This window comes from Pinus tabuliformis, chromosome 1_2 (assembly GCF_031772625.1).
Source record: "Pinus tabuliformis cultivar Carrire ecotype Pingquan chromosome 1_2, CPIR1, whole genome shotgun sequence".
Classification (NCBI taxonomy): domain Eukaryota; kingdom Viridiplantae; phylum Streptophyta; class Pinopsida; order Pinales; family Pinaceae; genus Pinus; species Pinus tabuliformis.
The window spans coordinates 1,315,918,300-1,315,944,983 of record NC_142298.1 but is presented as its reverse complement, the minus strand read 5'-3'; the positions used below and the strand labels follow the sequence as shown (position 1 = coordinate 1,315,944,983).

The following is a 26,684-nucleotide window of genomic DNA, read 5'->3' as shown; positions in this document are numbered from 1 at the left end:
ACAATCCCGCAGAGTCTCCTCAAGCACAATAGCGCGTATTACATGATACAATGTGAGAGCCCATGGCTCTATTATATAGAGAGTTGGGAGCAAATACCAATAAAGAATGACAATACAAATGGCACTGGAGCCAATCACAATGTAGAAGTGATTAAACAAGTGGCATGAGGTGACAATTCCAAAGAGAAATTCAAATTTGTTGAATGGAGCTCCAATTCCAAGTGTAAAAATCGAATTCTGGCAAGTGAACATCATTTTCTTCTTTCCATATGCGCCAAATTCGAATTTTATGATAGAATGACAAGTGTATATGGGTGATAACCTATGTGGGGACAACTTCCCACAAAAATCTCCACCAAATATTCTTCCAAATTCTCCCAAATGTGCATTAACTTCACAAATTCGAATTTCCAAGTAAGCTGCTTTCTCCTATAATGCTAGAAATTCGATTTTATTTGAGCACAAGCCCTTTCCTTGATTTTAGGAGTCCACATCACCTTGGGACTTCACTTTAACTTTCTCATAATTTTCCACCTCATTTCCACAACATTTAGCATGTGTGGATATTTATTTTTTTCCATTTATTTAATTTCTGGCTTAATTGATTGCCAATTTTCCCACTAAATTTAGAAAAAATGGGTTTTGAGGGTTCAAAACACATTTTTAACCTCTTAAAGTGTGTCATAGTAGAAAGTTGAGGATGAGAGGTGTAATTTTGATTACCCATACCCCATACAACTTTTCTAGACTACACTTATTACAATTTAAATACAATTTTATTTGCAATTTTTGACCTGTGGGAAATCTAAGAAAATAAAAAATGACTAAGTAGACCTAACCAAATTCCACTAAATTTTTTGTGTGATCTAATATGGTAATATACATCGACTCTAGACACTAAGATGTGTCAGGGGCTCAACCTTCAAACCGTCACCCCGGCTTTGGGGTAAAAAGTGAGTGAAAAAACACAGAAAATTATCTGCCTCTGAAAAAGAAAGGATAATTAACCAGATAAAAAAAAAACTCCAAGGTGTACTCATTTGCTGATCGAGTCCCAACATCCTAGGCTTGTTACATACTCAAAACTCATCATTACTAGTATCACTTATTACAATTCCCCACAGGGTGTGGAATCTGGGTACAAGTAAGATGATGAGAAAATAGAAGTAAAGTTAAGAAAACTCTGTTGACTGATGATATCTGATGGTACAAGTGTCCTCTGGATTATCCTTGGGCATGGAGTCTTCATATAATCATCAGGTGCCACTCTAGTGGTCAACAGGAACCAAGGTGATGGCCATGATGATGGGGTAGAGCTCATGTATTGGCTTTTCCCACGTGCTAAATGTGTTTGTCCCAACCATATTTTGCATTTTGTGGTACATTTTCTTGTTGAATGTGGCCAAGTATGTTTTTACTTTTCTTTTAAGTTGCATCAACCTCTAGGGCATCATTCCGAGCTCGACCCAAGGTGTGGGCAAGGGAAAGGGGAGAGCTAGCCATATGTGGACCCAGTGGAGGAATGTGGACCCAAGTGGGAGAAATGATGAATGGTGTTATAATGAACGGAAAAAGGGGTAATATATGTGTATGAGCGAGCGGGACCACGCAACCAAAATCAGGGTTTCCCATGAAATACCATCCCCAAATCCAATTGGTCAGTAAAAGAGATCCCACGGGACTAGAATCTAAGGTTAATATCCAAAAGGGGTCTAGGGGACAAGAGCACAAACCTAGCCCATTGTTTCTGTCAAATCCCCTCAATAATCCATGCCCAAAAGTGTTCATGATAAGCAAACTACAATATTCAATTACCAAATGAGAAGGCATACCTTTGGGTTCGGGAGGCCCACCTTCAAACATACTTTCATAACAGATGGGTGAGAGACCACATGGCTGGCTCAAGTGGTGGAGAAATGACACAACGAGATAGTTGGTGGCTGCAAGGGGCTGTTGGCTGAGGACCATCTTGGAGAAATTTTTTCTCCTAGGGATATCACCCACAAAATGGTGGGTAACATCTTGTGATGGTGTGCTTATATGCATTGATTATTCATGAGGTGAAGGGGTATTTTCTATTTGACCTTTAATAGCTTAATTATAGTGTTATTGTTCTTATTAAATTATTATGCTTATAATGTTGAAGTTAATAGAATGCTAAATTTATAAAAAGAGACGAAAAGTGGGAATAGGTGATCAAAATGTTTTATTACAGCAGAAGCCAATTTACTTTTGAAGTTTGCTCCATAAAGCCTAGATATGTGGGGCCTTGTACATACTTTCTTTTTAGTTGCAATGACTATATTTTTTGACTGTCTTTGATATATTGATATTTTCTATTTCCTTTTATTACTGATGTGTTGTATGCATAAAAAAATAACCTAATGAAATTTCTTAAATCCTTTTTCTTGTAGGTACTGGAAGACTCTTTAGAAGAGAGACTTGAGAAGGAAATTTTAGCTGCAGAGGCTGATAAAGCTGAAGCCGAAGCCAAAGAAGGAGATGGAGAAGAGAGCAAGGTTAATAAGAAGTATCTTGATTGTGGCGATTGTTTCTAATGATTGAAAAATATTTGTGAAATGAAGGCATAGAGTGACTTGATGCAATCTAATACTTGGGCTGGGTTTTTCTCGAAAACATGAATCAGGCGAACATCTAGTTTCCAATTTTTGGTGCTATTCTTGTGTGTGTTTATGGCTATCTTTTAATCACTTTCCTAATTGGAACTTGTTTCTGAGACCAAAGTATGTTGTTTCACAGTCAGAAAAATGACAGCATAAAGCGTCTCCAGTTGAAGGTTTCGATCAAAATCAAAGTGCTAACAGATATACCTTTTGTGTAAATAGCTAACAGCTTTTGCAAAATCCAAGAATATAAGTGATAATATTCAAGGATCCTCATTTGATAGGATCTGAATCATCTGATTCTTCAAATTACTTTAGGCAGGTCCTTTATTCCAGCTTATGCAAATGGCCAAGAAGTGGCATGCTTTTAATTCATATTGAATCATGCGATCCTGGGACTGCATCTATGGTTAAGAGGTTCTTTTTCCAAGTCACTGCTGTTCAATACTAATATTACACAGCAGCTTTTTCTGGTTACTTGGAAGCTGTTTTTTGTCAAGCCTTTCAAATTTCTGACTCTTGTTTGCGTCGGAAAGGTGCATTATTTTTTATCAATGAATGATGGTTGAACATCTCCTTGGGAAAATAGTGCCAAAAGTACATCCTGGAATATGCATCCAGTTTGTTCCAATCCATAGTTATGATGGCCTGCAATAATGTCATAAATTTATTGACACTGGCACAATTATCGGCAGTAACTTTTAAGCATTTGTTATGGGTATGGAAACTCTTTAGGCTTCCTTTGAGCTTTACTTGGCCTGAAACAGGTGCTGGCTATCCAGTACTCATTACGACTGGAAAATTAGTAGAGAAAACTGAGTGCGCATGTCACCATATAAGAATCTGTTATATTAACAAATAAGATCTTTATTATCTTGAAGTTCATAATCTTTCTTGAAAGTCATGCTATTTCAAATAAAGGGGATTCTATTTGGTGAATATATGCTTATTTCTTCCTAGTATCAAATAACGGATCATATCTTGTAACATTTATTTTTAGTATGAACCTAAAGCCACCAGGCTCGTGTTTGTGTTCGAATTTGGCAACAATTCGGAAATGTTTTGCCAGTGCAAAACAATTTGATAAAATCCAAATGATGTTTGGAAAAGAGATTCAAACAAATTTTGTTAAGGACATGTTAAACCATCATATTTTCATAAAAGCAGTGAATCTTGAAATTTTTTGTGAATATTGTAAAAATTTACCTGGTCATTAAATTTGCAATTTTGCAAGTGCTTGAGATTTGGTGAATTTCAGAATTTTGGGGAAAAACCTTCATGGCAGTGGCTAAAGCAGTGACTATTCTTTTTAACTTGCCTGACATTCAACTTTGATAGCCTTTTCATTTTGTCAATGCAGAAAAAAGCTGGAGAAGTTGGAAAGTCCGGAGGCCCCAGCAAGAAGTTGAAGAAAGATAAGGTTACTGGTACAACGGGAAAGGGAATTTGCACAGAGACAAATGTTGTTCGTACTGCTCCTCGTGTGAAATCTGAGCTCCCAATGCCCACCATGTATGATTGTTTTTTCTTCTGGGTTTTTTTGTTTACATCTGGTACTGATTTCTTGCATGTTGTATTTGAAAACCTTGTTTTTATGGGTATTAAAATTTTCAGGACCTCAAGTCCAGGCTTTGAGTTACAGAGATTTTAACATTTTATACACGCAATGATAACAAAACGGTTGTATCATATACTTGTTATAACATGCTCTAGTACATCAGAAGACATTTGATTGGTCTCGACTGGGGCTATGTTTTCTTATTTGACTTTTTAGTGTTGTTTCGAAAGGAAAAAAAGAAAACTTCTATTTGGATCAAGGGCATGGAGTCTCAAAAGTCATTAATTAGCAGAGTGACTTTGGTGAAATATAACATGTTGATTTGTAAGTATACAGGACTATACCATGTGGCACAACCAAACATACTTTTTTGTTCTATCTTGAACACCTGCTTCAGTTTGTGGATGTGTTTAGAAGTTCCCTTGCAATATGCTTGGTGTCCCCATCATCATCGTCATCTTCAATTGTGTGTTTCATAGATGCTAGGAGACACCATGGAAATTGCAAGGGAACTTGTAAAGACATCCATAAACATGCTGATTTAAACAGCTCAAAGCTTCAATTTGATTGTCTTTATGCTACAGTCAAATTGAGATAATGATACTTGCGGAATGCTCTTGTCATCTAGTTCTAGAGAGAATTCCGGGGAATCTTCGATTTCTTCTACGTCTGATTCATCACTTTCTGAATATTTAGTTGTTTTGCATTTATACAGGTTTTTGGTCTCTTTCCCTTTAGCATACCTTTGTTTAGGGTCCCATTTTTCGCCACAACGTTTGCACTTGCCCTCTTTCATCCTTTGCAATTCCACGTTAGTTTTTTCTCCTTCACGAAAATGTGGTGGAACATATTTTGTGTTATCTGTGTTCGCGACTTGGGAAAATCTTTGTCTTGAATATACTCTTTCAACCTTCAACCACTGCATTTTTTCATGCTTTTTTTCAACAACCTTTGCCTTATGTCTGGCTACCTCTATAGACGTGATGTCATGAAGCTCAAGTTCAGCCTGAATATAGGGTTTAAGTCCCGTGATGTATGACTGAATCAAACAAGTTTCTGATAACCCAGGTACTCGTATGGCCAAAGTTTCCCATTCTTGAGTGTATTCGTCCACATCTCCTTTTTGTTGCAATTTGGTGAGTGCTGAGAATAGCTCTTCTTCCTTGACACCTTGAAACCTTATAAAGAACGCATTTTTGAATTTCCTCCAACTAATAGCGAGTGTCGTTTTTTTCCATCACATATACCAATTCTATGCTTCGCCTTCCATTTTCATGGAAGCATGCCTGATGTTTTCATCATCATTGTCAATACTATAAATTTTGAAATATTTTTCTACTTTATTGAACCAAGCAACGTGGCATTTTTTGTTACCGTCAAATTTGGATAGCTCAAGTTTTTCTCTTCGCTGATATGTCGCTATCAGTGGAGCGAAGAAGGGGTATTGATTTGAAAATGACATATTGGTGTATGGATTCTAGAGCTGCCTATTTTCAAAATTCGTGTTACTATTTCCTTGATTAGGTGTGGAAGATGTCTTTGGAGACTTGGGCTTCTCATGTGAGCCTGACGGGTTTGATGAATCTGGAGAATTGAGATGTTGAGTAGCTTCATTATTTTGGGGTCCTTGATTGGGTGTAATTTTCATAGTGTTACAAATATAAGTAAACATCACCATCACTTTATCCGCTTCACTGAAATGCCTGCTCCTTTTTAATTTCATTCTTGTTCTCCTCGAGCTGACTCTCTATTCTCTTCGTTGTGTCTTGGAGCGCTTTGATTGTTTCACCATGTCCGGTCACCTTAGCCTCAAGATCTATCAATTTTTTATTGAAATCGGCCATCGACATTGATGCAGCCATTGATCTGGTATGCGACGGAATATACTTATCCAGCGTAACTTTTTTTTTTAAATATATATAATTAAATTAAATTAATTAATTTAATTATATAATGAAATTATTTTTTTATAACATATAGTTTTTATTTTTTATTTTTTATTTTATTTATATAATCATAATAATAAAAAGTTATATAATTATATTTTTATATAACCTTAATTATATAATTATATACCGTATAACTTATTAAACAGGAGCGTTAGTGTGCAAAGAATGTTGACGGTGGATGAACGAGAATGACGACGGTCAACAAGGCGAGTAATGGTATCAAACCAATCTGCAGGAACGAACCACCCAATGAATCGATGCGTCGGTGGTTGACCCGTTCGACTAGCGTAAAAACTGACGACAGACAGTGGAAGAGAGCGGGGTGGAGTCGAAACAATGAAACTGTTACGGTGATGGCAACAGATGGATAGTGGCTGATGAATCGTGGAATGACGGAAGGGGGTACGATGGAGGAAGTCGAGGGTCGGGGAACAACGGAGAGGAACGACGAAGTCGCACAACTTGGCTCGAGGACTGGAACCCTGCTCTGATACTAGATGGAGTAGAAATACTCAACAATTATCAACCAAGATATATATTTTATTAATAATGAATGAATGGTTGGTTTACAGAGTGAGAGGCCCTGGCTTAAATACAACCCTAAGTGCCTCTTGGTGAACAAAGATCATGCCCTTTGTCTTAATTAAACTAATAGTTACAGAATAATTAATTTTTTTACATAACATTCTTACATCTATTTTCGCAAACTTGGTTGTTGCATGCATTTTGTTGTTAATTGAAGAGGCTTATGGTTGCCGTGCATGGATTGACTCTTCGCTGAGCAAATATTTTATCAACACTTAACAACTTGCAATACAATAACTGAGTAATTTAGAATGTTGTCTAAAAAATTCTTGGACTGGTTTGCAACAGGTCTCGACTCTTGTCCACTGCAAGAAACACCTCTTTGTCTGTAAGAGGAGATGTGACTTGTTTACCTCCTTTGTTCTTTCTCTTAAACCTTTCTGGTGCATCGTCTGCCCTTGCCACTCCTCCCTCCCACTTGACCTTAACCCCGGATCCATGTTCTTGCATGTCTCCACTCTTGGAGTAGCTCAAATCTTGGACTAGAGACAAAGTCACAATCTTGGAGTAGCTCAAATCTTGGACTAGAGACAAATCAGAGTTAGATCTCGGCAAGCAGATCAGATTTCAGATCACAAGAATAAGAAGCAGATCTCAGACCACCAGGCATCAGATCACAAGAATAATAAGCAGATCTCGGACCACCAAGACTTCAGATCACAAGAATAATGAGTAGATCTCGGACCACTAAAAAGAGTAACAACTCTCAGACTTGATACATAGGAGCAATGAATCATTACAGATCTCAATGAAAGATAGAAGAGATCCTTCTTCAATTGATCTAACCCTTGAACCCTTACTTGAATACCTTCTTCGAGCGATTTTTGCCCAAATTTGTGATCTTGGAGGCCAAGGGCTGAAGTACCTGCAAAAACTATGATTTTTATCTCAAAATAATTTGTTAGATCACATGGGGAATCAAACCACCTAAGATTAGCCCAAAACTATCAATATTATGGTTCTATCTCCATCTAATGATAAAAACAAATCTTACCAATATTCAGCACAACATAGAGATGCCCATAGTCAGCACATACCACAAATATATAAGCAAGAACACCATGAATTTCACTCCAAAGTATATTATTATGGTAGAAAAATAGTTCCCAGCGGGACAATAGTTTACACAATGTTTCAACAACAATTCTAGCCAGAGATCAAGATGACTAGAGACTCAAATGACTCTATAATTTATAGATAAATCCTCCAAATGGAAAAATAACGGCTAGTTTCTTTGATCCTTGTCAAAATAATCTTGGTTGTTGATAAATACTTCAAGATCTTTTAATCTTGGCCCTTGATTTCTTATTTTTGAGGAATTTTCGAATTTATCATTTAATTCTCTTTTAATTAGCTCAAAATTAATTATTTAGAGCTAATTTCCTCAAAATTTTGACTTTGACTTAACCACCAAGGTCCAAGGGTCCAAATTTTCTTGAAAAAGACAATATTCCTTTAGTGGAGGACCTTTAAAAATTGATTCTTTCAAGACCCACGAATTTTTCCATTTGGAGAATTTATTTTCCTAGTCAATTTAATTTTGACTCTAATTAATTAATTTTCTGGCTTAGGATTCTAATTTTATTTTGCCAGAAAGATTATTTAATTTACACATGAGGAGATTAATTATTTTTCCAACCTTCTAATACAAGACTCGAAGAGGGAATGCACATTTGTCTTAGACCCTCAAGACACATAACCAATCTGCGATTCAATATGATTTAGTAAACCAAGTGATTTGTAATAAAATAATTTAACCAGTTAGATTAAATTATTCCCAAACCACTTTTACATCAGACTCGACTAAAACACTAGGACTCATCTAATAATTCGACAATAAATTTCACCTTAGCTTTGGGGGTTTAAGTTGGAGGGAAAAAACTCTTCTGATTAGCCATGTCGAAAAACACAGGTAATCAGTGAGGTTAAAAAACCTGTTAGGATGGAATTTGTTATCAAATTATAGGCTTACCTAGGTTGTTACATAGACTTATGGTTTTACTAAGATCATTTACAATATATAACTTGCAGAATGAGATGACTATGATACAGAGACTGTTGGTAAGTGATCCGATCCTTGTTGAAAAATTGGTACTTTCGCTTCCCTGGAATGTTGAAAATATGAGTGCAACATCTGGCTCCATATGGGGACACGTTGCTTCCATGAAGTAACGTGAGAACCCTAGAATCTTGCATCCAAGGAAACAAAAGCCCATCAAATAGATATCCTTTCAACATCGAAATCATTATGCACATATAAAAAATACCGCTGGAATAGAAAATCTATCCTAACAAACTAAAATATAAAAGCCATAATATAAATGCGTGAAATAAACTAGCTAATGACATAAATGAAAGGGGGTAGGGTTAGAGATACTATACAAAATGATTTTATGGCACCAGATGTCATCGGTGAGGAACAATCTCGGGCATCTGTCTGCTGACTAGTAAATCACTCGGCTGCTTTTCAGATGTCCCCTGCTGAAGTTTGATCCTCTTAGGTCGGTGTGACTGCTCATCACTGTGCTGCATATCTCTGTCAATCTGCAACCTTCTTCTCTTTTTGCTTGGCGGAGGGGATGGGTGGTAGAAAAAGTGACATATCTCTGATTCAAAGTGAGGCGAATGCTCTTTCGGTACAACCTGTTCACCATTTTCCAACTTCTTTGGAACTTCCACGTGGTATCTTCTTTTTACTTCTCTGTATAACTTGACGATGCCACTTGCTGCTGCTGGAATAGTGGCGTAAGACAAATCCATCTGAATGCATCCACCTAAATCAACTGCAAACTGCCGAGAGAGAAGCATTCCCCACACATCTAGGGCATCAATGACTACAATATCCATGGTGATAATCTTGTATGGATAATCTGCTAAGACAACCTGTAAGTCTTTGACCACACCAAGGACTTCAACCTTTCGAGAGTCCATTGAACAAATGTTATGATATGGTCTAGAAATTCTTAAGTTTAATTGCTCCATAACCTTCTTGGTCATAACATTCTTAGATGCACTAGAATCTAGCATGCAGTTGTGAAGTAATCTATCATTGATGTCTAAAGTAAGAAAGAGCGATTCATGGTTTTCACTAGTCATAAAAAAATTGATATCCTTTAATTTGATTTCTTCATCTTGATGATTAATTCCATTATCTTCTTGTTGAAGCACACCCAAAGCCCTAAAGAAAGATGCCCTTTGAGATGGAATCTTTAAAAGTTCAAGTACAGGGACAAACATCTTAATATTATTTATCCATGCGGTCCAATCCATGTTCAAACTAGATTTGTATCTTTCAGCGGGAACCTGCTTGTTCTGACTTTGACCTTTGCCCTTCCTTTAATATGTGTAACCCTTTTTGCAAGTTCTAGAACTTGTTCTTGAGTTGGTTTATCACCATATGCTTGAGTAATGGGGTCCATTTCTTTATCGAAGGTGTTTATTGCAAAGGTTGAAGAAATCATATTGGTGCGTGGGCTTTCACTTGATTTGCATTATTACTTTGTTGATATCTACTTTCTTATAAGATTCTTCTAGCCAAAGCACATGTACTTTCTTCATGAAAATTGTCACAAGGTCTGTAGAAAGGAATAGATTCATCAACTATGTTGGCAGACTCAAGCGACGTAGGAGGTCTTTGATCATTTGAGGAATTCCTTTTTTGCCACTGGTTGTTATTGTTTCAGGGAGACTACTTTGTGCTTGCATTCTGGCATTCATTTCCATTTGTAGTAACTGATTTTGCATGTCACTTATCTGTTTGGCGTGTTTAATTTCCATGTCCCTAATCTGCTTGGTTAATATTGTAAATGATCTTAGTAAAACCACGAGTGTATGTGACAAGCTAGGTGAGCCTATAATTTGATGACGAATTCCATCAGGAGGTTTTTTAACCTCACTGGTTACTTGTGTTTTTTGACATGGTTAATTAGAAGAGTTTTTTTTCCCTCCAGCTTAAATCCCCAAAGCTAGGGTGAAATTTATTGTTGAATTATTCGGCGAGTCTTAGTGTTTTAGTCGAATTTGATGTAAAAGTGGTTTGGTAATAATTTAAGCTAATTGGCTAAATTATTTTATTAGAAATCACTTGGTTTTCTAGATCATAATGAGTCGCAGATGGGTTATGTGCCTTAAGGGTCTAAGACGAATGTGTATTCCCGCTTTGAGTCTTGTAAAAGAAAATTCATATGTATTAGAGGGTTGGAAAAACAATTAATCCCCTTATGTGTAAATTAAATAATTTTTCTGGCAAAATAAAATTAAAATCTGAAGCAAGAAAATTAATTAATTAGAGTCAAAATTAATTTGTCTAGGAAAATAATTCTCCAAATGGAAAAATTCATGGGTCTTGAAAGAATCAATTTTTAAAGGTCATCTACCATATTGTCTTTTTTCAAGAAAATTTGGGCCCTTGGACCTTGGTGGTTAAGTCAGTCAAAATTTTGAGGAAATTAGCTCTAAGTAATTAATTTTGAGCTAATTAAATGAAAATTCGAAAATTCTTCAAAAATAAGAAATCAAGGGTCAAAATTAAAATATCTTAAAGTATTTATCAATGTTGCGAAAACCGTTATTGGGAGTAAATCGACGAGGAGAAAAAATCATAAAATACAAAAATATTTATTTTTTTTTTCAAATTTTTTTAATATCTAAAGCATGTACAACATAAAATAAATACATTGGCACATAAATATGATAAAAAAACTAATATATAAGATATGTGATATTATTTCTAGTGCTACATCACACATAACAGTGAATCATGTCCTGAATAGTAAGTTCTAACTCCTGAGTCCCAACTTAGCCTCAAAATATCAACAAAAAATATAATAATGTATATCATATCATGAGTCATAATGTCATATACAATGAAATGAACCAAATAACTATTACCACTGATTTTCTCTACTCCTCTTGCGAGAAAATGCAATAGCTTTCCCTTTCCCTCTAGATGTAGTTGCTGGTGGAGTTGGCAGTGGACTCTGTTGTGCTCTAGAAGTTGAAGAACTATGAGCTACAGGAGGTAGACCACGTCCTCTACTGGTGGCAGGGGTAGCCTGGCTAGGTGGTGTCACCTCCTCTTCCTGTTGCTCCTCCTCCTCCTCCCCCTCTATGCTTTCCACTACCTCTTGCTCTAACCAATCATCAGCAGACTCCATGAGAGGCCTCTCGGCCTCAACCCTCCATGTAGCAGTGGTGTCAATCCCATCCAATGAGATGGCCTCCATATCAGGTATCTTCTCAAGTTGCTTCACCCACAATTGAAGATTGTAGTAGATGTAGACCATGTCATTAAGTCGCTGGGTCTCCAACTTGTACAAAGATCATAAAATAATAATTATAAAAAAATTATTTAATGAATTCAAAAAACTAATTGGAAATTTGGAATAGTTTAAGTTTTAAATTTAACTTGTTGTGCTTTTTGTTGTGTATTTTTTCAAATACACTCCAGTTGCGCTCGCATCCTAAGGAACTACATGTTTGGCTAAGGATTCAAATGGCAAGATTTTGCAGATGGGGTAGTTTGGCACTATAGCGAGTCCACCATGCATCTATAACAAAAATACAAATAAGATAAACATAAGAAAAAGAATGAAATTTGAAAGTTGAAGCAAAGTATGCAGTTATGAACTTGAAGAGATAATGAAATTTGAAAATACCTGGCATTGTAGTCTTCCTATCAGTTATAGCCTTCTCAAAGCCAAATGTGTTACCTGCCATCCTATATCTCCATTTCTTTGGAGATTTTTGCACGTTCTGCTAGAGATCGCACCATCCTTTGAACACAGGTTAAGAATCCATCCATAATCTCAACATCAAATAAGAAACCACATGGGTAAGAAAATGCGGGGTTCAGGTAGATCACTGGAACATGAATGGGATGATGGAGTGTGTTGTTCCATCGTTCATTAATCACTTCCCATAGGAGGATTTGTTTCTGAAACCCCTCATCTCCCTTATCATCATAGTAGGCCCGAATGGATTCTTTAGCCCTGTTCATGGCCTCATACAAATAGCCCATTACGGGCTTCTCACCATCGACTATTCGAAGAACCTTTACCAAAGGTTTAGTAACGGTGCACACCTCCTGCACTCTTGCCCAAAACTCTTCCTGGTATGAAACTAATTTGCATATGGCCTCTCCCTCTGGTTTGCAGCTCATTGTCAAAGCACGCCACTCCTCTGAAAGAAACATTCTCTTCACATCCCACATAGAATTCAAGAGGGATTGAAGAGATATGAAACTGGTGGAAAACCGTGTAATGGCGGGCCGCACCAACTCCTTGTTGTTGGTGAATTTTCTCATCAAACTAAGCACAAATGCATGATTATATATAAATTTTGTAATGCTTTTTGATAAATCAACAATATCTTTGACAAAGGAAATTTTTCCTATGTCCTCCAACATCAAATCAATACAATGTGCAGCACAATGTGTCCAAAATAAAGTAGGATGCCTCTCCATAAGCATCCTGCGAGCAGCAATATAATTTGTAGCATTGTCCGTTATGACTTGGACAACATGTTCTGCACCCACCTGCAAAATAAACACATGCAACAAATCACATAATAATTTTGCATCTTTGATATGTGAAGATGTATCAACGGATTTCATAAACATTGTCCTCTTGGAACAACTAACCAAGAAGTTTATAAGGGTTTTCCCCTTTTGGTCGGTCCAACCATCTGATATCACAGTGCATTCTGATTGTGCCCATGATGCCCTAAACTCCTCCAATCTTTTGGTGCAGGCAACCTTTTCCTCTTGAAAAATTCGGCTTCTAAAGTCATCATAAGAAGGGATTTTGTACCCTGGACCAATAGTTGCAATAACATCAACAATAGGCTAGAAAAATGGATTATTCCTTGCAACGCTGAAAGGAATATTACTCCAAAGGAGAAACTTGCCCAACAACTTGTCAGCTTGTTCTTTCTCATTTCTTTAAGCATTGAAGTGATAGATGGTTGTGAACCAAACGTGATTCTAAGAACAAAAAATGATGAGGCCGCTACAGGGTTGGTTGTAGACATTGATGCTAAAGTAGAACCAGTGCCACTTCCATATTCACCTCCTAACACCTTCTCTGCTAGTTGCTTCTTCAGTTTTGCTTTGGACACTCTCTCTTGCCCTAATTCTTCCAATGATCCCATGGCTCTTCGGATGATTTCTGTGTTTGTATTGTTACAAGGCCCTACATCATGTTCAGGGATTTGTGCAAGGTGATACTTCAATCTATAAACCCCCCCGACATATGCTACCCAGACAACTTGCAAGAGAAGTTCAATCCATCAAACCCTCCATCAGGTTCACCATATTCCCACAAAGGGTCCAATTTTATTGACATGTTTGTAACTTGGTTGAACCCTTGAGTTTTAATGTAAAATGAAGTTTGAACTTTGAAGTTGAATGTATGGCACAATAAGAATTGCAAGTTACAAAAATTTAAAAAAAATTACATACATGACACAACACATTGAATTTTTGACAAACAAACAAAAAAACCTCAACTCAATCCAAAATGAACTCTCTCCACTCTATGCAACAAAAATGTAAAAAAAACATCATCAAATCCACTAAAAAATCATTGATAACCAATGGATTATAGAAACCTAAGTAAAAACAAGAAAAAAACCAAAACAAAATGGCCAAATTTGGTGCCCATACCTGGAAACCACAGTTTGCCGGAGAAATTTGATCCAAAGACGAAGTTCTCTTGCTTGGGATGCTAAAATCTCCAGGCTTCTTCCTCCTCTGCCCTAGTAGATGCCTTTCAGGGTTTCTCTCCTCAACTCTCAATCCATGCTGCTCTCTGTTCAAAATGACAAAAAAAATTCATGTTTTCCTTTATAAAACGCGTTGTTCGCCACCCTTGCGATAACTTCGTATCAAATCGCAATAATTTCGAAATAATTGCGTTTTTTTGAAGTTATCGTGACTATTTCGCCGATTTTTTGGAAAAAAAACTGCATAGTAATCGGGCGAGTTTATCGAGAATTTGAAAAAGTCGCGTTTTTTTCATGTTTTTGTGATAATATCGCGATTTTTGCAATACTGGTATTTATCAACGACCAAGATTATTTTGACAAAGAAACTAGCTGTTATTTTTCCATTTGGAGGATTTATCTATAAAATAGAGAGTCATTTGAGTCTCTAGTCATCTTGATCTCTGGCTAGAATTGTTACTGAAGCATTGTGTAAACGCTGGGAACTATTTTTCTACCATAATAAAAGACTTTGGGGTGCAATTCAAGGTGTTTTTGCTTATTGATTTGTGGTATGTGCTGACTACAAGCATCTCTATGTTGGGATGAATATTGGTAAGATTTGTTTTTATCATTAGATGGAGATAGAACCATACTATTAGATGGAGATAGTATATATTGGCACTAATCACATATTGTTGAATGATCTCTCTTATGCTAGCATATTGTCACTTTTGGTCTAGCTTGCTAATTGTGTTTTGAACTTGATTATCGAAACAATATATAGTCATCTGTCTTAAGCATCAAATTCACATTATCTTTGGAAGATCTTTGAATATATGTTTTACTTCATGATCTAGGTATTGATCATAAAAACTCTATATTATTGAATAATTGTGAAGGGCGTTCATTTCATTCTTAGACAAGTGATTTTTTTTGGCTATCTTGGTAATTGTTAACTTTGCACGTTCTCTTGTGTTTAAGGATTGGCCATTGATTTCAATTGGTAAGTACTTACCATCATAATTAAGGAATAACCATAGCTAAAGTATTTAACACTAGCAACCTTAAACCTATGATCACCCACATTCCAAGCAGCCATTGTCCATCCAGTTACTTGACATCTAAATTGTAAATAAGCGAGAATTTGACTCCACAAGGCACTGGTCTCATCCATCTTGTATCTTGCTTAAATTAACCAGGTATTTAGGAATCAGCATACACAACTGTGTCTCCTAGATAAGTTTTTCTCCAACTTGTCTCTCACCTCATTTCCATAGGGACTACTCGCCATAGCCTGCCATTGGGAGACAACTAGAATGGAGTGGGCGGGGATCAGAGTGACAACCCTCATCCTGAGCATTGTCATGGTGCCTATACAATCCGGGAGACAACAAGGATGATATCTCTATACTAGTGAAAGTACAAGACATAGGAATATGCTCATTGGACCATTCTCCCAATGTACTGATCAAGGTACAACAATGTTGCAAAAATTGCAATTAAATCACAATTTTTTTCCAAAATGAAAAAAAAATTGCGATAAAATTGTAAAAATCGCCAAAAAATGGTAAAAATCACCAAAAATTCGTAAAATTTGTCAAAAAATCGTGGATGCTTTAGATACTAAAAAAATTGAAAAAAATGATTTTTTTTTTGTATTTTTCTAAAATTTTCCAATGTTTTTCCCTTTTCAAGACCCTTGCCGATTTTATCCTGATCGCGATTTTTGCAAGATTGAGGTACAAGACATAAGGATAATATCCCTATCAGTGTTTTACAAGCCGGCCGTTTCGAAACCGACTCGGCCGTTTCGAACCGGTTCATTACCTGCTGGAGTGACTCGGCCAAGTAACCGGCCCGGTGGACCGAGTCACACATGACTCGGCCGAGTCATCCAATGACTCGGCCGAGTCATGTGTGACTCGGTCAACCCGGCCGGGTCCGATATGAATCGGCCGAGTCACAAGGGGACGGCTACAGGGTCTTGGTCTAGGAATTTTTAGCTTTGTTTCTGCTACAGGTAGTGCGAATAAAAGGCATCTTCTTCAAGTTACGAATCTGAGTTCTAAACCATGGAGAGACAAGCCACATCTTGAACTCGTTGCAGAACTTTGAACCATATAAAATACATCCACAGAGAGCAGGTGCCTTGAGTAGCTCACGTATCATAGGAGAACAGGAGCTCGCATAAGAGATTGTAAATGTCACAGAAAAGATCGCATAAGATAGAGAATACGAGCCACAGGAAATTAACATAAGTGTCACAGAGATGCTCACACATGAAATTGTGATCAATATACTTCAAATAATGCTCAGACTCCAGAGAAGGAGGCTTCAATTTTTAAGAAGCTCGAACCAAACTGAAAGACTTAGGTCTTCAATAGTATTAAGCCTTTCAAAGGAACTTGGACAGGCCTACACAGTACACACTTAATTTAACTGGTATTGTAGCATAATACTGTCTCGGCCTCAATTATTTTTCTATGATACCTTCCACCACAGAGGCATGTGAGCTCCTTACACAATTAAGACTCAGAAGTAAGCAAGGGATTAAAGTGTTATTGTCACAGTCATGTTTTTGAGATTCAAAATTGGAGTTTAGGCTTGCAATTCCTATGCCAACTGTGTTAGGAGAGTATTAATGTAGAGTGAATCATATCAATGGATATGCTGTCATAGCATGATAGCTGCAGATATCACATAGATAGGAGTGAGACATCACATAGATAGGATATCACATAGATAGGAATGGGACATCACATAGATAGGATATCACATAGATAGGAATGGTTTTCTTTAAAATTATGTTTAAAATCTTTAAAATTATGTTTTTTTATAAAAAAAATAAATATTTAATGTATTTTTTACAACGACTGAGTCATTGAAATCGAGCCGGCCGAGTCATTACCGTTTCGGAGTCGATCCTCGGCCGAGTCGGAGTCGGAGTCGGAGTCTTAAAACATTGATCCCTATACTAGTCAAAGTACAAGACACAAAGAGAATGATTGTCCAAGATGTTGTCTAATCTATCAAATCATTCTTCCTATACTGTTCACATTGATACAGGGATAGTGTCCCTACACTGGTCAAAGTGACTTGGGAAAAATAACATGATCTAGGTAGATCACTACTCCCTCTTAGCTAGAGATGCATTCTCCACACGTCCCAACTTATCTTTGAAACACACAAACTTTCCTTTGGGGAGAGACTTTGTCAAAATATTAACTACTTGCTCAGTAGTGGAGATGTACTGGAGCTTTACTCCTCCCTTTTGCTCCATGTCACGAATATATTGATACCTGATGCCAATATGTCTTGACTTGCCCTGGAAAATTGGATTCTTTGATGGCTTCAACAATTTTGATTATCATATAATATCACTGTTACTTCCATCATCTAATCCAACAATCCGACAAGCAATTTTCAAAGTCAAATTGCTTCTTGAGTCACAACATTGGTTCTCATGAATTCAGATTTTGCAAAATTGAGTGCCATAGAAGACTATTTTCTACTTATCAAAGAAACCATCCTGGACCCAAGACATAAACATCCATCAACTGTACAATACTTCTAGTCGAATCAGAGTCAGAGAATCCCTGTAGTCTGACCTGCAACACATTTTAGACAATATTCAACAACCTGCTCATCAATAGACATGTTACCTTGTAAGTGCCTATAGTTGAAGATTATTAGTTTGAATTTGTCTAATGTATGGAATTGCTGCTTCTAGATTATGCTTGATTGTGTCCTAATTTGTTGAAAATAAATTTTAAAGGCTATCTAGTTGAGAATTGCATATGTTCCTCATTGTATAACATGTAATGAATGTTCCTAGTGGAGGAATCCTTATAACTCTCCATCAAACTTCATTTATCATTGAGTGTGTAAACGCTGGAATTTTGATAGCCAGGGCATCAAATTTCGGTGTCCTTAGCAATAAATTTGGCTTAACTATCACATCCTTGACTCCATATGCCTAAAGGACAAGGCACTAGTCCATGTCTTTTTGATCATCTCAAAATTTTCTCCATAAATTTCTCTCTTAAAATTCGGTCCTTTTAAGGCTAGATATAAAAACTAGGCCTCAGAGCAAATTTTTAGGGAGGAAGCTTTTTGGTGGTTTGAGAGCCTAAACATCAAGAGGTAGGTCTTGGCTACATGACCTGTCACTTTGGTGGGCATCCACCCAAATTTCATCCATAAAATTTCTTGCCCTAGGTGTTTCCCTAAGAGGAAAACCTTAGTTTCTTTTCCTTGAACTTGAGGACATTCTTGAGGTTTTCACGAGCCTTGGAAAAATTGATTATATTTGCAAGAAACCCTTTCTCCTTGTTCTTGACCTTGTGAATACCTATCACTATCGAAAAACATCAAAACCCTAGGTCTTGAACCTTGATCTCTATGGCTTTTCTTAGAGAGTCTTTTGCTTCCTTGAAGCCTTGAGCCATTATTGAGCCTCTCTCTTGAATGAATGCTAGCTTGATCACTTTGTGCCTTATACCTAACTTATCTATTTTAAGTGATCTCCCTCCCTCTGGAACTCCTTGCATTGATGAAAGTCCATAAAGAGCCGAGGGTTTTGGCTGAGGTGACATTAGGCATCTACCCTATTGTTTGTCTAGTTCTTGTCTTGTAGGGTTACCCTCTCCAAGGCTTGCTAGATTTTGTGGTAGCAAGCCCAACCATATGCATTCTTAGCAATTTGAGCCTTTTTGGTTTTGGTTTTGATCATCACGAGACAATTCTTGTAGCTTCCATTTAGACTTTGACGACTGAAGTAGGTATTTGAGTGATAGATATGACAAAATTGCTAATGTAGAAGATGGCCCTCTACCTAGATATTTATAAACTCCTTAAGGCCTTAGATTGATTGAGTTGAAATTTGAATGATAACCCTTTTTTGAGGCCTCAAGTTGTGAAACCTAGCAATTTTTTTGCATACAATTTACCCTATCAAGAAATATATGTGTTTGGGGAAGTCCTAGCATTGCAGAGGCCCACCTCTAGAATTCAATATGAACTAGGCATTACAATTGAGTACTACAAAACAATTCATGCCATCTAGGGGCCATGAGTAGCCAATGCATGGCTATGAATTTCCTCCTTGATAGTGAATTGAAAGAAACCATTAGGTAGGTTGTGCATGCCTGAACCATGGGTTTCTTAGGGCTTAATCAAAGAGTATCATGGGATGACTTACAAAATACCCTAATATGGTACTCCCTTCCAAATTTTCACATAAAACATAATATTCATCAACTTAATATGTATAGGAATTTATTCAAGAGGGATTTCATTACCTTGTGTCCGATCTTCAGGATGAACTTTTGTGGAACCTTTGATGAAACCATGGCTAGCAGTGCTTATTCCTTGTGTAGGTGATCCTTGAATATTAGCCAGAAAAGTGGTTTGGATGGTAGTGTGGCTATTATGAAGGCCCATTTTGAGCCTTATGGCATGTTAATAGGGCCACAAAGCTAGTCAATACAAGAGACACAAGGCTGGTACGTAGTATAGTCTACATCCATTTTGTCAATATCAGTAAATGTGGTAGGATGGTCACTAGGCTAGGGCAGCTCTCAAGCACAATAATCCCTATGGCATCAAGCCCCAAAACCATAGCAATGTCTCCCCATTTTACTTTAACAGGGACCTTCCTTGTGAACTTCATTTCCATGAACACTTGAATTTGGTCTCATTGATTTGTGCTCTCGTCTTCAACTAGCCGCCTTCCAAATCATTTGACTATATTGTTGAGATATCTTTGATATGTTCTAGCATGTTGGGAAAATCAATATAGAGTAGGTGTCAATGTTCGGATGCAGAGTTTCGAGAAAAGTTCTCTCCAAGGCAACCTGAGCTGTGGAGCCCTTGATCATCCTGTTAGCGCTTGAAATTTCACCTCAGGCTGAGAAAGGTAAACCTCAAGGCAACATCAAACCACTTAGCCTCGTAGCTAGCCCTACGGGGCAGGAGAGGGCTCTCTCCGGTCTATCTCGATAAAGATCTTCAATGGGCGAGATAACCAATAGGGTAACACTGATTTTAGGCTAGTAAACTGATCAAAGGGTTGATTTGGGATTTTTAGGGTTTTTGGTGGCAAATTGAGGAGGTGGCAATTTTGGGTGCGGGGATTGGACACAGTTTCTGCAGGGGGTTCTTTGGGGCGAGGTAGGAAACAGTATTGATGCCTTTGATTGAGGTGGATGATTAAGAATGACAGATGAGGAGTTAAGGAGAGCAAACAATAACTTTGAATTCTCCTTAAACAGTAGAAAACATTGAAATTAAACAAACTTAAAAGCAGAGCATGACAGTCATGAGTTCTACTTTAACACTTCATTTGCTTAATGTGCAGAAGGAAAAGAAAGGAAATGATTCACATAACACACTTACAAGTACATAGAGAAACACACCATCAATACATGTAACCACAAGAATCCCAAAAAGGACTGCAAAACCCTGGTCTTCCTTTGCCAAAAATTGCAGAGATACAGTGAGTAATACAATAAGAGCTTCTCCCTCAAGAGTCCAACCATGAAAATGAGCAAGAGAGTACATAATATAGATCATCTAACATCTTTCCCTGCCTCTAGGGGTCGAGCTCACTATCCTAGGAGCTGTTTCAACCAATTCTAAACTAAGCACTGAAAACTAGGCAGTCAAAACAACTTGCCTCTATAAACTAGGAAACCAATTCATTCATTTAATTTTCACCTATCTCATGAATGAATCTTCCAGAAGAGATGCATAAGTGTAAAAGTGTCATAAATTTACATCATTTACAACAAGAAGGATAAAAATCAACTCCAAAAAGTCAAACACAGTCAAAACTGCGTTTTGCTGAGCTGTAGGCTGAAATCCTGAGCAATTTGCCTGACGGGTCGCGCGCCTTTGAGAGCACTTTTGGGGCACTTTCAGGTGTCCAAATGAGGCAAGAGTAGGCTTGTTGGAAAGGTCTGTGAGTCTACTTTCCAACCCAACTGGAATTTCTGAATTTGGTTGTCATTTGCCCCTCCAAAATTGCAATCTCCCAAGACTGCTTTCTGTGTGTCAAAAATGTGGCAGAAAGTCATTTTTTGCTTGTTTTTTGACTTTCAGGAGGCCCAAAACTTCATAAAATCTCTTGGCAATGGGTGAGCATGTGTAACTTTTCATGCCAAATCCAGAAATGCTGAGTTTTTTGAAAATAGAGTTGCCAAGTGAAAGGGTCGCGCGGGGGGTGAGGCCCGTCAAGCGGAAAACCTGTTTTTTGCCTTAAAAACCAAAAATCACCCAAAATGCTCAAAATTTCTTGGAATTTGTGCTGGGGCTGAGCTATTTAGTGCCATGCTCCTTCAAGGAAGCCTCGGCCAAAATGTGGAGGGGATCGGGGCTTTTTCTCCGTTTTTGTGCTTTGGCCGACCGCCTTGGATCTGGCGATTGCAATTTTGACATTTCTCTAACCATGACACCTGTGCAAAAAGTGAAGGAGGTTTTTCTTATTTGGCATGTTATGGACAAAAACCTCTCTCAGTTTTCCAAAATTCATCTTATATTGCTTTGGAACATCATTTGAGTGCGACTTGTCCCGATGTGTGAAGCAAGGAATTTTGTCGAAATGGAGCGAAATGAAGGGGATAGGGGCTTCTAAATTCTTGGGGAAATTTTTGGGAGTGGGGAGGGATGTTAGGAAGCAGGGGAAAGTGGAATCTCAGAGATTGAGCGAGGGGAAGGGGTCCAAAAGGGCAAAACACAGGCCAAACCTAGAAAATTGCCAGGTTGTAGCTAGAAACTAGGGTTTGTGCAAAAATGAGGAATTTGGGGGATCTCATAAGGTATTTTAAGGATAGGGGAAGGTGTATGAACATCAGGAAACAAGTTTTGCTAATGATTTGACCATCCACGAGAAATCGCCTTCAAAACCCTAGGAGAGGGAAATGACCTTACCTAGGCGCAACTGAAGCATGAACAAGATGTAAAATGACTCATTAGACACTGAGATGATAATGACAACCCTATGAATGATGATAGACTCAGCTGAATAGTGACATAGATGGGCATTTGGGCAACTTTGAAAAGAGTGGGAGCAAACCCTAGACCTAATGCCTAGTGACCAAATTTTGCTTGAAAACTCTTTGAAATGACAAAATTTGACTTGGAAACTCTGAGACCACTTTGTAAGAGCATATTTGATCACTGGAGGAAGGCTGGAAAGACTGACACTAACACATCCAAGCTTCATTCAACTGTATACACTTGTCACTTTCTGAGTGGCAAGCACCACATTGATATGCTTTCACCAGGCCCTAGGATGAGTATACCTTCCACCCTCTTGTTTCCCAATTCATTGTGTCCTTGTTTAGCAACATTCTTCCACCAAAAACTAGGATGGCAGCCCTTTTCTCATATTTGTTTCATTTGAGCTTTCAATTATTCATTGTTCTGGAGTTCTGTCAAATTCATCTATTTCAACTTCCTGGCCCTTGCGTAATTTTGATCTCCTTATTTTCTCAATTTTTTACCTTCAGTCATGTGTTCTTGCTCCAGCTCATCCAACTGAACTTAATATTTTTTAGCTGTTATGCTTTTGTGAACTTGATTCCTTCTTAAGATGAGGACAGTGTTATTTGGGTTGCATTTGCCTCAGTGGAAACATCCTTTTGTCCTTGCAGGGAATTGTTTGTATGTAAACATTTTCTTTCCAAAAATGTTGTCTTATGTTTCTTACAGCTTAATGCTGTACATTTTAGTGCTCTTTCTGACAGACTCAAGATACCAGTTGCTTGAAATAGTTTGGCTTCATGGAAATCTAGTATTGAAAGTGGATAACTGCTTAGGCACTCCTGCAGGGAGCCCATTTATTCCTTGTTGGGACTTTATGCCTTCATCTTAAGCTATTTTGATTTTTTGTAATACCATATGCAGTTGAAGGAAGACACAAAAGGTACCACCTCTGCTTCCATCTGAAGTATGAATTGCTCCAGTTATGACAGCCTCTGCTTCTGAGTGAATAGTGAATGTTGGTCCCGTCTAGAATTGTGTCAGCCCTGTTAATGTCGATATTTTGGCAGGCTTTTTCTGCGAGTGGTGTAATCATCTCTGTTGTGAAGGCCTTTTCATTTTAAGCATTTTTTTGTAAGATATTTAAAAAAATTGGAGGTCATTATTGCCAAATAATTATGGGTTCCCCCAAGGGATTCTGTGAGGAAACAGTTTCTAGTGTGGTGGGACACTAATAAAAATTTCGCAATGAGGAAGATATTTTTCCAAATTATTTCTATGGATAGAATGAAGCATCACCAGTTTTATGGTGACTTCTGTCTATTTGCAGCTCTATGGAAGTTGAACGGTCAGCTTTGGAAGACTTACGCAATCGTGCTCGTCTAGGCAGCAGTGCATTGCCTTCTGTCAGCTTCTACACCTTTATTAACACCCACAACAGGTAATTCTTATCTCAAGCAAACACATTACTGAATAAAAATGTATGGTATATGGTTCCTTTGCGTCACCCTTTCAGGAGTGGTCATGATTTACATCTTGATTTATTTGTGTGTTTATCATTTGACATGCTTGCACTCTGGATTCTTGTCAGTCTCAATTGTGCATCTATATCTCAGGATGGAGCATTAGTTGTTGGAGGCTTTTCTGATTCATCTTTGAAGGTATGTGCTTTGCAGTTGTTATTTTTTATTTTTCTGTTTAAGTGGCAAGTAATATTTATCTGATTGTAATGAAAATAGAGCTTGAACAGGTGTGGAACATGGCCAAGATCGGTGAAGAACACAGTTCTTCTGAAAATGGTACCACTTGCAGTCTTTGATTTGACTTATTTTTGTTTTTATTTTGAGAATAACCAAATATCAATGGGACAACAACTTCTCTTTTTCTTATAAAACTATCTTATACTAGGTTTCCATCATAGGATATCTTGGTTAGCAATGCTTGACATGGAATTTGAAATTGTGTCTGTGGTCTAATATTATTTGAAATAATGGATGCTGTTAAAGGCTGATAGTCAGTGAGGGAGGAAAACAAGGACCTTGCATGTTGAGAAGTGTTCCATGATTGTATGAGGTTGTACATTGTGATTTTCATCACATAGATGTAGATTTGTAGCTGCCGCCTTGGAGCATTGGACCAACTTGGTGAGATACAACTGCACAGAGGCATTTCTCTCCATGGCATTGGATCATTTTATAGAGGTCTTTGGTTGGGGGATCTCACTTCTCCTTAGTTGGATGATTATGCTTGCTGGTTTGGTGGTATTCTTACATTTTTCTTGCCTTGCTGATCATTTGTTGCTTGCATATTTGATGGTTATGGTGTTAATTTTAGATAACAATGGTATGTTCTATGCTTAAAAGCAATTTTACTTCAATTTTCTTATTAGCCCAATATCAATATCCAGATTAGCAATCACATCAACATGACAGTAAAAAGCAGACAGAACATAAACAATAACAGTAAAAGACAAGCCAAGACAAGAGGACACAAGATATGGCGCCAGCGAGGGACAAACCCCAATGTGGGGAAACCCTTTGATCAATTCTTCAAAAGCTCAGCAGAGAGAGAGAGAGTAAAATATGCAATATTCACTTGCCCAATCACAGTGAAATCTGTCCCAACAAACAACAGCTACAGAAAGCCCTAACCAGAAAGTCAACACTGGCCGACAGGGCAAAATTTGACCTCCAAAACAGCTCGGTCAAACTTTGTCAACTCGGCCTCCAACAGCAAATCAAATCAGCCCAAAAACAGTCTGAAAATATCTAGTGAAACCTGGTCAAGGAAAGTCAACGCTGCCGTCAAACCCTTCTGCAGTCAACGCTGGTCAAATAGTACGATTTGCCTCATTTTCTGTGCCCAGAAATGCGGCCTGCCCAAACAGAGATAACCCTCACAAAACCACAGTCAAACAGGTCAACTCTGCTGGTCAACGTTGGTCAAAAACCCTTCCTGCAACTTTGGTCAAATCTGGTCAATGCAGGAACATAACTGTCCTTCTTCGCACGTGTGGAGAGCTGCCTCAGAAATCCGTACCCAATCAATGAAGGAGAGAGAGATATGTGAGTGAGTGAAGTGTCTAAATGAGGAGGAGGCACCTTGTATTTATATGCAAACGTTGAGGATGAATAGACGTGACTGTTGGGCTTCTGAGCCTACATTAGTTTGCTGGCCGACCTTGACAATTTGTCCATAAACAAAATAAATTCATAATTCCATTTGTACATGTCAGAATGAGATGATCTTTAGATCAATCCTACACCTCTCGGAGAGAGGAATCCAATAAAAATATCAACTGCCTCATATGAGCTGTCCAAGGTGAAGTTTGGCCCTAGTTGCCAAATTTAACACTCCCTCTCAACTAGGGAGAACTTCACCTGCCAAACTGTTTGACAATCTGTACCATTTCTGTCTTTGCTTTGCTCCGCTCTGCTGAACAATGAAGAAAGCAGAAATGATCGAGAATGTATCATACCATTCTCCACTGACCAGAAGTCAGTCTCCAATAATCGAGAGTGTGTCAGACTCGTACCACTCTTAACTGACCGGAAGTCAGTTTCCATTGATCCTAGATCAATATCAAACATCCTCGTATAGTTGTACATGATGCATCCATCGGTAGTACTATGATCCTTATCCTCATTTCCCTACTTATTGGCCAGATGAGAAGTACTTCCCATGAGTCCGAGACTGCATGGGCAGGATGTGCCAATAGGAGACGGTGAACCACTCATCCTGCTCGTATGCCATAGGAGAAAGTGAACCACTCATTCTATGCATAACTCAACATGGGGTATCACAGGGTAAGGTGAACCACTCGTAGTCTCGTCCTATACATCGCGCACCATTAGGGGAAGGTGAACCACTCACCCTATGGTCGCTGATTGTTCCAAGAAGTACCCCAAGCCCTTCGGAGCTCCCAAAGCTCAACATCCATATCACACGGGACCTCTCTACATGACTCCACGTCATTCACGAAAGGTTAAGAATTTGACCTTCCCGAGGGGCTTCATAAGAATGTTAACGACCTGATCATCAGTTCCAATATGACGGAGCCTTATTGCTGATCGTTGTACCGTATCCATGATAAAGTGGTACCTGATATCAATATTCTTGGAGTGGTCATGAAACACGGGATTCTCGGAAAGACGAATCCCACTTTGGTTGTTGCAATAGATCACGGTGGTATCCAACACATGTTCAAACAACTCACTAAAGAGATTTCTCAACCAAACAGCTTCACAAGAGGCCATACTAGCAATAATGTATTTAGCCTCA

The 26,684-nt window shown here is 37.9% G+C and overlaps 1 protein-coding gene across 1 annotated transcript in view; it reads left to right on the top strand.

The window, feature by feature from the left end:
- Window positions 1-26,684, top strand: part of LOC149211063 (transcription initiation factor TFIID subunit 5-like) — a 354,672-nt gene that overhangs the window by 194,110 nt on the left and 133,878 nt on the right. Inside the window, exons 8-12 of the mRNA XM_089396888.1 lie at window positions 2,415-2,519; window positions 3,985-4,136; window positions 23,734-23,844; window positions 23,995-24,064; window positions 24,154-24,202. Coding sequence (XP_089253014.1) covers window positions 2,415-2,519; window positions 3,985-4,136; window positions 23,734-23,844; window positions 23,995-24,064; window positions 24,154-24,202 — 487 coding nt within the window. The remainder of the gene's footprint in view (window positions 1-2,414; window positions 2,520-3,984; window positions 4,137-23,733; window positions 23,845-23,994; window positions 24,065-24,153; window positions 24,203-26,684) is intronic.